This window comes from Schistocerca piceifrons, chromosome X (assembly GCF_021461385.2).
Source record: "Schistocerca piceifrons isolate TAMUIC-IGC-003096 chromosome X, iqSchPice1.1, whole genome shotgun sequence".
NCBI lineage: Eukaryota > Metazoa > Arthropoda > Insecta > Orthoptera > Acrididae > Schistocerca > Schistocerca piceifrons.
In genome coordinates this window covers 554472857-554486190 of record NC_060149.1, presented here as the reverse complement: position 1 = coordinate 554486190, position 13334 = coordinate 554472857, and the positions used below count along the sequence as shown (strand labels likewise).

Here is a 13334-nt window from a genome sequence, read left to right as displayed (position 1 = left end):
GTATTATACTTTAAGGCATCTTTAATCAACATTTAGAATTACTGTTTTGAAAGTGTTTTCGATAGTTTTTTTGTTTCTGCCACTGGCTATTTTATCCACTGTTAAAAGAAGTTTGCAGATGTCTTGTCAAAGTGTACTGGTCTCACCATCTAGCGACAGTTTTCACAAACAATTAATTTCCTTGCTTCTGACTGTGTTTGCAGGTAATGCGAGCCATCAGCACATTCTTTTCTGGAGTGTATTGTGCCCAAATTTAGTGAGTTTACTTTCTTACAACTAACTGCAGTATACCACAAGGTCAGAAACAGCACAACATGAATTCAGTATGCATTTTATCAGGTAAAAATTTGGAACATGCAGTTAGGATGAAAGCGAAGGAACGTGGTGCGCCCAGACACGATCTAAACATCAATCAAGAAAAAAACAGTGTCAAATCCAAGCAAAAATATACACGCAATTTTAACAGAGCAATGTACAATGCAGCTCAGTGATTGCATTGTAGTGAAGTGAAAAACACATCGTTCTGTTTCACCTGTCTTGTGATACAGAGTAGTTATAGTCCTGGACTGAGAATGGTACCACAGACTTAAAAAAATTTCACACAAAGGTGAAAAAACACAATTTCAGTGAAAAACATTTAAATGGTTTTACTGAATTTTAAATGCTAGGAAAAGGGGACATGATGTGCCAACTAGACAGTGTTTAATACAAAGACATACAATGAAACTGTGTCAAGAAACTGGTGTATCATGAGTAAACTGACAGCCTGCACTAAATTTTGTGGCAAATTTGAAGTTGCTTCAAGGGACAATGACGTACTAAAAATTCCAAGCACACAGGAATGTTTAAAGGTCTAGTTATTCTGATGTCAGAACAGGACGGCATCTTGAAGCAGCACCCCCCCCCCCCCCAAAAAAAAAAAGGAAGAAGACTGGTTGTCTTACGCCTATCCAAAACAATTTAAAATGAACAGCTGGAATCAATTTCATCAAGGTGGCACTATCAAAGACAGATTTCCTTGTTATCGAAGTTGACGAAACCACTGACTGTGCAAATTTGGCAAGCCATGGAAAATAAATAAAAAGATTTATTTCCCTTGTATGACCAAAGAATCACAATGCATACGATGTAACTGCAGCTGTTCTCAGTGAGCTAGAGCAAATGAACATAAATGAAACATCTGAGAAATAGATGGCTCAGTGTTACAATGGTGTTCCTGTTATGGGTGACTGCAAAAAATGGAGTTCAGATCACAATTAAGGAGGTGTATGAAAATGCTCACTTCATCCAGTGTTATAGGCATCAGTTAAATTTTATTGTTGAGCCTTGTGTGACAAGTAATAAACAAGTGCAGGTCTTCTCCAGTGACTTAGAAGGAACTTCTAAGTTATAGTCAAGAAACATATTCCTAACTTTCCTCAGTCAATCAGATGGAATTTCAAAGCATGGGGAGTAACCACAATACACAAATGCCAAAAGGAAATTATTGAGTGCATGGAAAAAACTACTAATGATAACACTAATGATTATAGAACAATAAACAAGGCTATGAGACAGAACAGTTTCCTGCAAGATGAAGATTTTCTATTCTGTATATATGAAGCCATGTCTCATTGTAACATTCTGTTCAATCAACTACAACAAAGGAATATTGATGCAGTGAAAGATGTTTAATACGTATCTCACTTTGCAGCTTCTGTCCCAGTCACTGGGAACAGGAAGAACCAACTGCAAAACAGGGACATTTCACTGTATCAAAAATGGCATGTGCACAAGATGTCTGCAACTGGATCATTACGCAGATCAGTGTTCAAGTTTAGTTTTAACGATCGCTTGTCAACTGCACAACTCTTTTTTTTAAACATAAAACTGTTTTCCCTGAAAAAGCACTGAAAGTAGCTGTTAATTTGTTTAAATTACAGTCTTCACACTTAGGTCAGGAACTGCACATGTTATACAGCCGAAATGATTTTATGAATGTGGCAGATGCTTTGACCTTGTTGAACTTACTTCCCTGAAAGTGAAACTTCTGTAGATAACAGTAACCTTCCCTTGGACAATAGGCTGGGCAGAAGGCTTCTTCCCTACATCAAAGTGATTGAAAACACACAGGCATAATACTGTGAATGAGGACAGACTTTGTCCACTTGTGATGTGATCTCTCAAAAATGAACTACCAAATCAGCCATGTTTCAATGAAACGGTCATAGATCGTTTTGCACCGCTGAAGGGACTCCAAACTGATTTCATCTATAAATAAATGAATTATGTAAGCAAAGTGCATCAACAGGTGATAAGAAGCAATTATTTTGTTGTGACTATCAATTTAGTTTAGGGTAGTGACATTTTTAGCTACTGACGTCACATTTTCCAAAATGCATTGTTTATAGTACAGTTTTTTGCGCCAAAGTGTCACATTTTCTGACACTTTAACACAAGAAACCATACTAAAAGCAACATCTTTTGGATACATCTTTAATGCACTATATCCACTTAAAATTCATATTTTTGTAATACACGAGTATAAATATGATGAATATGGTATGTAAAAATTAACATAATGGTTGTTCGAGTTGCTCATGTCAACTTATCACAGTAAAAGACCTATGATGTCACAGAAACATTAATGTTTTGTCACACAAACTCACAAATGCCATGGTTTGAGCACTCAAAACATTAAACATCTGAAGTTTAAAAATGAAAACAGTAAAAACATTAAACGCATAGTGAAGTCAACATATACCGCATTAAAGATCTCTCCTAAATACGTCTTTCAGACAACCTGTTGCGGTAAACTGTTGGGAAATGTGATATTTGGGGATAAATAAGCTACCTATGGATTTTATCTTGGAGTTACGTTTTGATGTTATTTAGTAGTTGATTATGAAATGGAAACAAGATACAGTATGTAAACGTTTGGCTGGAGTGTGATTTTGTCTGAAGTTACTGCATTAACATCACATACTACTTAGGATTGATTGCTGCTCAAACACATGCACCTTATGTAAAATTCTCTTAAATTTTATTGAAACTAAACATCTCGCAGACAGTAAAGTCATCAGAGATCACATACTTGTGCAGACTGGATAAACATTAGGTAATGAATCAGTACAAAGAAATCACATCAACACATGGCTAGAATTATTTAGAAGAAAAGAAGGAAAATAATCAAAGTTTCCTGCACTGAAATTCAAAGTCCTCCCAATTACACATCAGTTTCTTCCCCAACTAGGCCACCTCATCTCGTAATGCTTTTTGATGAATATGTGTACAGAGATGAACTCACCTGAGAAGCTGTTGCACTAAGGGCCACAGCTGTGCTGGGCACCAAGTTATCACAAAATGAGTTAAGGCACAATATACAAGGCGTCGACCCAAAATGGTAACAATAAATCCTACCAGGTATGGATCAATAAGATAGAAGTTCTGTAAGAAATAAAAAGTGACGTATCAGCAGAACACTGCTAAAAAACTCAATAAATATATATACATATATACACATACATAAACCCCCACAACTGAAGAATACATTTACAACACTTTCAGGGCATCAGTTATAGATCAGCATCTGTTTACATTCATTAGATATGTAATAATTGGACTTCATAACCATGTCACCTCACTTAGTCATTCACTGATGAGATGAAACATGATGACCACCTGCTCAATAATGTGTTGGTCCAACTTCAGACTGCAATACAACAAGGATTCAACTTCACATTAATTCAAGAAGTCCTTGGTTGGTTTCTGGAGGTATGAGGCACCAGATGTCCACATGCAGGTCATTCAATTCTTGTAAATTACAGACCAGTGGTTTGTGAGCACAGTGTTGATGCCTGATAGTTTCCCCTGTGTGTTCAGTCAGGTTCAGATCAAGCAAACGTCACATCCAAGACATCAATGTGAGTTCACTATCGCATTCTCCAAACCACTGCAGCATGATTGTGTCCTTTTGAAACAGAAAATTGTGCTGCTGAAAGATACTGTCGCAATTGGGGAAGACATCAAGCATGAAGGGATGCAGATGCTCTGCAATAATGTTCGTGTACGTAGTTTGATTACTACCAAGGTCCCATGGAAGTCCATGTGAATGTCCCCCATAGTAGAATCTGTACTCAACAGCTAGCGTCCATGGTTGGTGCACATTTTGAGTAGCCATCCAACTGGTTGACAGCATGGCGTATCTTGACACTGCCACTGACCTAATGTAACATGAAACACAAATCATCTGACCAGGCACCATGTTTCTACTGGTCCACAGTCCAATGTTGATGATCCAACGTCCACTGCAATCACGGATGATGATATCATTGGGTCAACATGGGAACACACAGGGTTCATCTGTCATGGAGACCAACGTTCAAAAATTTGTAATGAATGGTGTGTTCCATAACTTACATCAGCTATGTACACGGTTGTCAGATCTGTTTGTCACCTATCATCTTGCTTTACAGAGCAGACATGCCTCTGATCTTCACATTCTTGGACGAGGTGTGGATGTCCAACACCTTGTCGCGAACTCATGGTTTCACTGTCCTCAAACCACTTTTCACAGACGTTCACGACAGTAGGAAAGGACCGTTTCTGAAATGCTCATTCCCAGGCACCAGGCCGTTACAATCTGCTTTTTGTCAAAGACGCTTATGTTAGCAGATTTTACCAATTGCAGCATGTATTGTTGCTACAAGGTTACCCCATTTGACTCTACTTTGCTTCTACACTTTCCCTACCTCATTCACACGTCTGCAATGCCACCAAGCGGCATTCAGTAGCGGTGCGCAGTGATCATAATGTTTGGGTCATCGGTGTATGTAGGCTACACATTCAATGCTCCACACACAATTTGCAATTATTTTTTTTAAGCTAGTTACAATTAAGTTACATTCCTCACATAAAATAAAGCATCCCTACTTATATTCTAAGTGTACTGAACTGTAAACATGTTCATAAATTACATCTGGAAAGAGATTTGTTTTGGATGGTGTCCACACTCAGCAAAGCACAATTTTATCTTTTCTTCTATAACCCAGACATGTTTTGCTGAAGTTTCAGCATTGTTAGTGGGCTTTTGTTTTCTTTCTTGATACCCTATGCTGTGATTTTCCTGGTTATTTTCTGATCACTGCAGTTGTTTTCTTTCACAGCTCCAGTTTGCATTTTTTCAGGTTTCCTCTTTATTTCCACTATGAATACCTGCACTATGTAAGTTTCACTGTCATTGTTTACGAACTACGAAAACAAGATGTGGACAGTCGTACAGTTGAATGTGTTCTGGGCGAGAGGTCTGTATCTTTGTGAGGTGTATCTGCCATTTTTTATTTATTATTTTTTATAACTATCTCTCTCTCTCTCTCTCTCTCTCTCTCTCTCTCTCTCTCTCTCTCTCTCTCACACACACACACACACACACACACACACACACACACACACACACACACACACACACACACACAAATAATAACAATAATAAATTAAACAAATAAATAAAAACACACACAAAATCTTCCAGATTGAATTACTTAATGTTAGGCCTAACCATAACATCCCTAGTCATAAAATTTTCAAGTAAATAACTTTTCTATTTTAAACTCTAAATGGTTGCAGATAAACTGTGGGGGAAAAAAACAAAGCCTATGAGAGCAAGGTCCATATACAAAGCTTTGTCTGTTTTAAAGAGCATGTTTCCTGTTGTTTAATAGAAAGCAAATAAAAGCCCACTGACGATGCTGAAACTTCAGCGAAACATGTCTGGAAAATATAAGAAAAGATAAAATTGTGTTTTGCTCAATGCAGACCACCCTTCAAAAACAAATCTATTAGTAAGCAAACACAGGAGAGCTTCAACCTCAAGTTTATTATTTCAGTGCTCTGCCAGGCATTTCCGGGCAAGCTCTACAACAAATTAGAAAACACCACAGCAAAATTACAAAAAACTATTCTAAACATAACATTCAACAGAATGTGTCTTTCACATAATTTAAAGCTTAAGGGGCCTGGACGGCATGAGGGGCCAAAAACTGGAATTTTTTTTATTTAATATAATTCTGTTATTCTTCCTCATTCTAAAAATAAATATTTTATGTATAGTACCTCATCATTTTTGTGTTTAAATGCCTTGGTAAAACAGATACAGTTCATGACTGCGTAGCTGTCACACTACCATCAAACAGAAAACCTTGCCTCCAATGCCTTGTTATTTCATAATAGTGCCACTACTTCCACAGAAAACTCGTTTGTGTAATAGCCTTGAAGAACATACAGACTGTATTATGAGCAGAGATTTATTGCAATCAATGTTTCTGTTGACACAAGTAAATTACTTGGGTTGACTTACGTTCTTCGCATGTGTTGTGAATGTGCATTTAACCACTTTACATCCTAAAATTCCAAAAGCTATGAAGTTTAATTGCAGTCATAAATTTTATGGTGAGAAGGGAAGAAAAGCAGCCCAGATATTCTGTGCTATGATGGAATCTCCCACCGCCACCAGTCAAATTTAAGAGATATTATTAAGGTTTGCATAATGCCCTAACAGAAGTCTGTGAAGCCTCTATACAAAGGGCAGTGAAAGAAACTGTACATATTTGTCAGTCTATTGATATTGGATGGTTTCCGGCAAAAGATGGGCCACACATTGCTGAATGGAGTTGTCACAGTTATTCCTGAAGATATAGGGAAGGTGCTGGACTATGCATGTCTCACGAAATACTGCCAAGGTTGTGCCAGTAACATAAATGAACACAAATGTGACAAGAGCTTTGAAGGTTTCAATGGTGGTATTGAATGAAAGGTAGCAACACTATTTTTAGTACATCAATTGCAAGACGTGGTGTGCAATACACTCACTACCTTGGTGATGTTGACTCTAGAAGACTTTAATAGTGTCATGATTGCTAAACCATATGGTGAAACTGAAATTTTTAAAAAAATGTAATGTATAGGATATGCAGAAGCCAATGGGGACAAGACTTAGAAAACTCTGCAAGGGCACAAGAGGATAAAACTCTCAAATGACAAAGCAACTGATGGGCAAGGCAGACTCACCAAATCAGAAATAGAAAACCTCACAGAGTATCATGGTCTAGCCATCAGGAGAAACAGCAAAAATGGCAGGGGGATGGGAAAAACAATTTAGACAACACCGTTTCACAGAACATCCACTGATGAGCATCTGCAACATGGCCTCCACCTAAAATGAAACACTTCATGAAGCAAATGTAATAGGTGTGAATCTAATGGGCAAAACCACACACATGTACACCCCATGCCAGAAACTAGTAGAACTAAAGTTAATATGGGTGTGGTGGACACCATAATATGTTTTAATGCTGGAGTAAAACTTAGATTAAAAACCGTGGGCAGACTAGGTATCAAAACTGGTGATAATGTGAAAAGCAGACTGCTGTGAACTGGACAAGCAACATGTCGCCGAAGCTGAAAAAGCTGCAGAAAGCAGGACAAAGGAGGCCAGAATAACAAAGAAATGAAAGAAAACTAAAGAAGACGAAAAGGACACTCAGAATCAACAAGACTGTGGAAATGGAATGTTTTGACATGTTATTGTTGAGAAGAAAATAAAATGCAAACCTTTAGTTTCAATTTCCCATAATCAACGTTTTTGTATACTTTGGTGTCATCATCTCACCCAACATTAAAGCTACAAAAACAAAATTTTGCATGAAAAATAACCCAATCACATTATTCAACACTATATTAAATATTTCAAGCTGGAGCATGTCATATGATCTTAAATTATTAGAAGAAAAAATTGACTTCTAAAAAACATTTTTTTAAAAAATAAACAAAACAATGAATTGGTAAATATTCCTGCTTTACTGTTTCAACAAGTTAATAATTAAAGGAATGACATTTGTTTTGACTTCTTATTTTGAACAGTGTGGAAGTTCAGTGTACCTAAACTAAAAATTACATGTAATTCTCTAAGCAAGGAAAAAAATCAATATTCACTTCACTGTATATTCCACAGTTTTTAATTTTTTTCACACAGAGGTCACAATATACTAATTATTTGGTTAAAGTTCCATTCCAATACCTTTTAAAGTTTTTGGGTTATTAAATTTCAAAATACTAGTAAAAACTACAGCATATAACGTCCAGGTCCCTTTAACGATACACTGAGGTGACCAAAGTCATGGGATAGCGATATACACATGAACATATGGCGGTAGTACTGAGTACACAAGGTATACAAGGGGGTAATGCACTGGCAGAGCTGTCACTTGTATTCAGGTGATTCATGTGAAAAGATTTCTGATGTGTTTATAGTCACACAACGGGAATTGAGAGATTTTAAATGCAGAATGGTAGCTGGAGCTAGACACATGGGGCATTCCATTTCAGAAATCATTATGGAATTCAATACTCCGAGATCAACAGTGATAAGAACATGCTGAGAGTACCAAATTTCAGGCATTACCTCTCACCACGGACAACGCAGTGGCCGACAGCCTTCACTTAACCACTGAGTGCAGCGACATTTGGCTAGAGTTGTCACTGCTAAAGGACAAGCAACATTGCGTGAAATAACCACAGAAATCAATGTGGGACATATGACGAACATATCCGTTATGTCAGTGGGGCAAAATTTGGTGTTAATGGGCTACAGCAGCAGACGACCAATGCAAGTGTGCCTTTGCTAACAGCATGACATCGCCTGCAGCGCCTCTTCTGGGCTAAAGACTATATCGGTTGGACCGTAGACAACTGGAAAACTGTGGCCTAGTCAGATGAGTCCTGATTTCAGTTAGTAAGAGCCGACGGTAGGGTTCGAGTGTGACAGAGACCCCACAAAGCCATGGACCCAAGTTGTCAACAAGGCACTGTGCAAGCTGCTGGTGGCTCAATAGTGGTGTGGGCTGTGATTACATGTAATGGGCTGAGTCCTCTGGTCCAACTGAAAAGATCATTGACTGGAAATGGTTAAATTTGGCTACCTAAAGACTATTTGCAGCCATTCATGGACTTCATGTTCCCAAACAATGATGTGCCATGTCACCAGGACACAGCTGTTCGCGATCAGTTTTAAGGACATTCTGGACAATTCGAGCGAATGATTTGGCCACCCAGGTTACCCGAGATGAATCCCACTGAACATTTATGAGACTTAATCAAGATGTCAGTTCATGCAAAAACTCCTGCACTGACAACACTTTCACAATTATGGATGGCTATAGAAGCAGCATGGCTCAATATTTCTGTGCACGGGACTTCCAACAACATATTGAGTCCATGCCACATCAAGTTGCTGCACTACACCAGTCAAAAGTAAGTCTGACACAATATTAAGATGTATCCCTTAACTTTTGTCAACTCAGTGTATACATGTCAATGTAGCAGTATGTCTCCTGCAGCCCAACATGCCAAACACAAAGCCAAAATTGGCTGGCTGAAACAAGAAATTAGATGTCTAAATACAAAGAAGCAGCAACTCACTGTAGAACTATCCAAAATTCATCTGGAACAAGAAAAACACATTAAAATCTGTGAAATAGTTAATAACATCATGAATACAGTCAAACAAAACACAGGAACACTAATAAAAATAAAATGGAGAAACAACAATAAAAACTAAACACACTTTTGAAACAAAATAAAATAATTACAAAGAAAACAGAAGGCAAACAAACCACACTTTCTACAAACACATGGTCAACCTTACTGAAATACAACTAACCAACCACATAATAAATCTGCTAGGACCTAAATACATCATCAGCACACACATTACATACAAGACAGTGGAGAATCTTATCATGAAAACTGAATACATAATAAAACAACAAGAAAGAAACAATAACTCAAACTTCAATGCAGGTCTAACAAGAGAGTTAGTTGCAGAAGAAATCAGGTGCATAACAAAGGAAAACAAAAACAATATACTGACAGGAACAAAAAGTGAAGAAGAAAAAACTCCCAGAAAAATAATGAACAAGCTTACAAACAACGGGGTTCACGTCACGAGATCAGACAAGGACAACACCATGATGGTAACAAAACAGGAGGAATACAAAATAAAACCTTAAAATTTCTAGATGACAACATAATAAAGCTAACCAGTGACCCAACACAAAGATAGCGGAAAAATACACAGATGTGTCTAAAAAAACATCTCACACATATTCACAAAACAGAAAGTGAAATGGCTAAAACATAAGAACCCCAAGGCACCCACACTGAACAGCCTACTAAAGCTCCACAAGCAGGATATTCCGGTACGCACAGTTGGAAATTGCAGAAGTGCACCCACATATCACCTAGCCAGAGAAATACACACATACTTACAGAGACATAATTTATACACAAACAACAGAAGCATACACAACAGCAAAGAGCCGATACAAAATATCAAAGACATCAACATACCCACAACAGCCATACTCACATCATTCGACATCACATCCATGTACACGAATATCCCCAGCACTGAAACCATCAACATCATCAAACAACAATTAGATCAACAGAAAGATATTCCCAAAATATCTGAAACAATAGTAAGACCCAAACAATACAGGGTTATATATTGGTATCACTACGTAGATGACAACATACGCCTTTTAGATGAAACACCCAGTCGCATCCAACAACTCTACAATGACACAAGCACAGTTCACCCAAAAAAAAAAAAAAAAAATCACCATGGAAACAGAAAATGACAAAATGTTAAATTTCCTTGACCTTACAATACATAGACCCAACAACCAACACCAATTCTTCACATTGAGGAAAGTCACCACCACCAACACACCATCACTCTAATCACCCAATTGCACACAAACTAGTCATTTCCAATATATGCTGCACAAACTGAACAAAACTCCACTCAGTGAAGACAACTACAAAAATGAATTACAGATAATCAAACAAATAGCTGTAGAGAATGGATATGATACAAACATTATAGAGAAACTGAATTACAAAATTAAAACAGAAATGAAGGGATATCTAATACACTGTCACTTACAATAACAAAGCAGCCCACAGGATAGACAACATAAAAAATAAATAAAATAAAAGCAAGGGGGTACAAATTGCCTACAGAACACACAACTCAATACCAATCAGACAAACACAACATATCTGTTATTTATGAACAGACATGCCAGGACTGCAAATCAATTTCTATAGGACAGACAAGTTGAAACTTTAATACCAGATATACGGAATACAGAAGAGCATTAAGAAGTGACAGATATCATTCTCCATTTGGTGAACAGGGACATAAAACACAGCCCAACAGACATCAACACCAACTTAAAAATTCTCAAATGGAGCAACAGCCCCACAAAAACTAATAATCGGAAAAAAAAGCCCACAGTCAAAGGAAAACAAATAATAAATACACAGCTCTCTGCAACAGAACAAAGAACTATCAGACTCCCCCCCCCCCCCCAAACACACACTAAAAAAAAACATTATTTAAATAAACACACACACACACACACACACACACACACACACACACACACACACACTATCGCAGATCAGATACACCTCAAAGTTCCCACTCAGAACACATTCAACTGTCTGCCACATTGTTTCCATAGTTTGTAAACCTCATTTTCATAATCTGTAAAATGGCAGTGAAAGTTAAATAGTACAGGTTTTCACAATGAAGGTAATGGGGAAATCAGAAAAAATGACAACTACTAAAGAAAACAAGTGCAATAAAAGTATATAAAAAAAAAAAACAGGAAAAGCACAGCATATGGTAACAAGAAAGAAAATAAAATCCTACTGACGTAGCTGAAACTTCAGCAAAACATGTATGGAAAATAGAAAAAAAAGATAAAATTGTGTTTTGCTCAATGTGGATCCTCTCCAAAAAGAACTTATTAGTAAGCAAACATGGACAGACGAGCTCCAACCTCAACCCCAGTTTTTAAGAAGGACCATAGGACAGATGCACACAATTATAGACCCCTATTGTTGACATCAATCTGTTGTACAACTATGGAACATGTTTTATGCTCAAGAATTATGACGTTCTTGGATAAGGAAAATCTCCTCTATAAAAATCAACATGGATTCTGCAAACAGAGAGCCTGCAAAAATGAACTCTCTCTGTTCCTCCATGAGATCCGCAGCGTCGGAGACAATGGCGCTCAGGTTGAAGCCATGGTCCTCGACTTCAGGAAGGCATTTGACACCATCCCATGCTGCCATTTAGTGAAGAAAAAATGAGCTTATCGAGTATTGGGGCAGATTTGCAACTGGATTCAAGACTTACTTGCAGACAGAACTCAGCAAGTCGCTCTTAATGGAACAAAATCAACATATGTAAAGGTAATATCCAGTGTACCCCAAGGGAGTGTGACAGGACTATTACTGTTTACAATATATATAAATTATCTAGTAGAAAGTGTTGGATGCTCTCTAAGGCTGTTCGCAGATGATGCAGTTGTCTATAATAAAGTAGCAACACCAGGAGACGGTAACGATTTGCAGAATGACCTCCAGAGAATTGATGGATGGTGCAAGCTCTGACAGTTGACCCTGAAGGTAAATAACTGTAACATACAGCGCATACAGAGGGAAAAAAATCCACTACTGTATAGCTACACTACTGATGACAAACCGCTGGAAACAGTTTCTGCCGCAACATATCTAGGAGTAACTATCCAGAGTGACAAAGTGGAATGATCACATAAACCAAGTACTGGGAAAAGCACATGCCATACTCAGATTCATTGGAAAAATCTTAAGAAAATGTAACTCATCCATGATGGAAATCGCATATAAGGGGGCTTGTTCAACCGATTCTTGAGTATTGTTCATTTAGCTGGGCTCTCTACCAGATAGGACTGACAGAAGAGATAGAGAAGATCAAATGAAGAGGGACATGTTTCATCACGGGATCGTTCAGTTGGCACAAGAGCATTACAAGTTGCTCAACAAACTCAACTGGCAGACATTACAAAAGAGGTGTTGTGCATCATGGAGAGATTTACTAACGAAATTTCCAGAGAGCACTTTCCGGGAAGAATCGGACAACATATTACTTACCACACATACGTCTCGCGTAATGACCATGAGGGGAAAATTCAAGAAAGTAGCGCCAATACAGAGGCTTACCAAAATCGTTCTTCCCACGTGCTATTCGTGAGTGGAACAGCATTGGAGGGCTCAGTTAGTGGTACAAAAAGTACCCTCTGCCACACACCATTAGGTAGCTTGTGGAATATGATGTACATGTAGATGAAGATGATTATAACTGTAAATGTTAATTATCTTCCAAATAATCAACAAAATAAACACAGGGTGGCAAAATACAGCAAAACATCATATGGAGTATAGAAAATGACATGAAGCAA

The 13334-nt window shown here is 37.7% G+C and overlaps 1 protein-coding gene across 3 annotated transcripts in view; it reads right to left on the bottom strand.

Moving 5' to 3' along the window:
- Nucleotides 1-13334, bottom strand: part of LOC124721910 (transmembrane protein 39A) — a 192239-nt gene that overhangs the window by 96802 nt on the left and 82103 nt on the right. For all 3 annotated transcript variants that reach the window (XM_047247062.1, XM_047247063.1, XM_047247064.1), the window contains exon 6: nt 3287-3426. In XM_047247062.1, coding sequence (XP_047103018.1) covers nt 3287-3426 — 140 coding nt within the window. The remainder of the gene's footprint in view (nt 1-3286; nt 3427-13334) is intronic.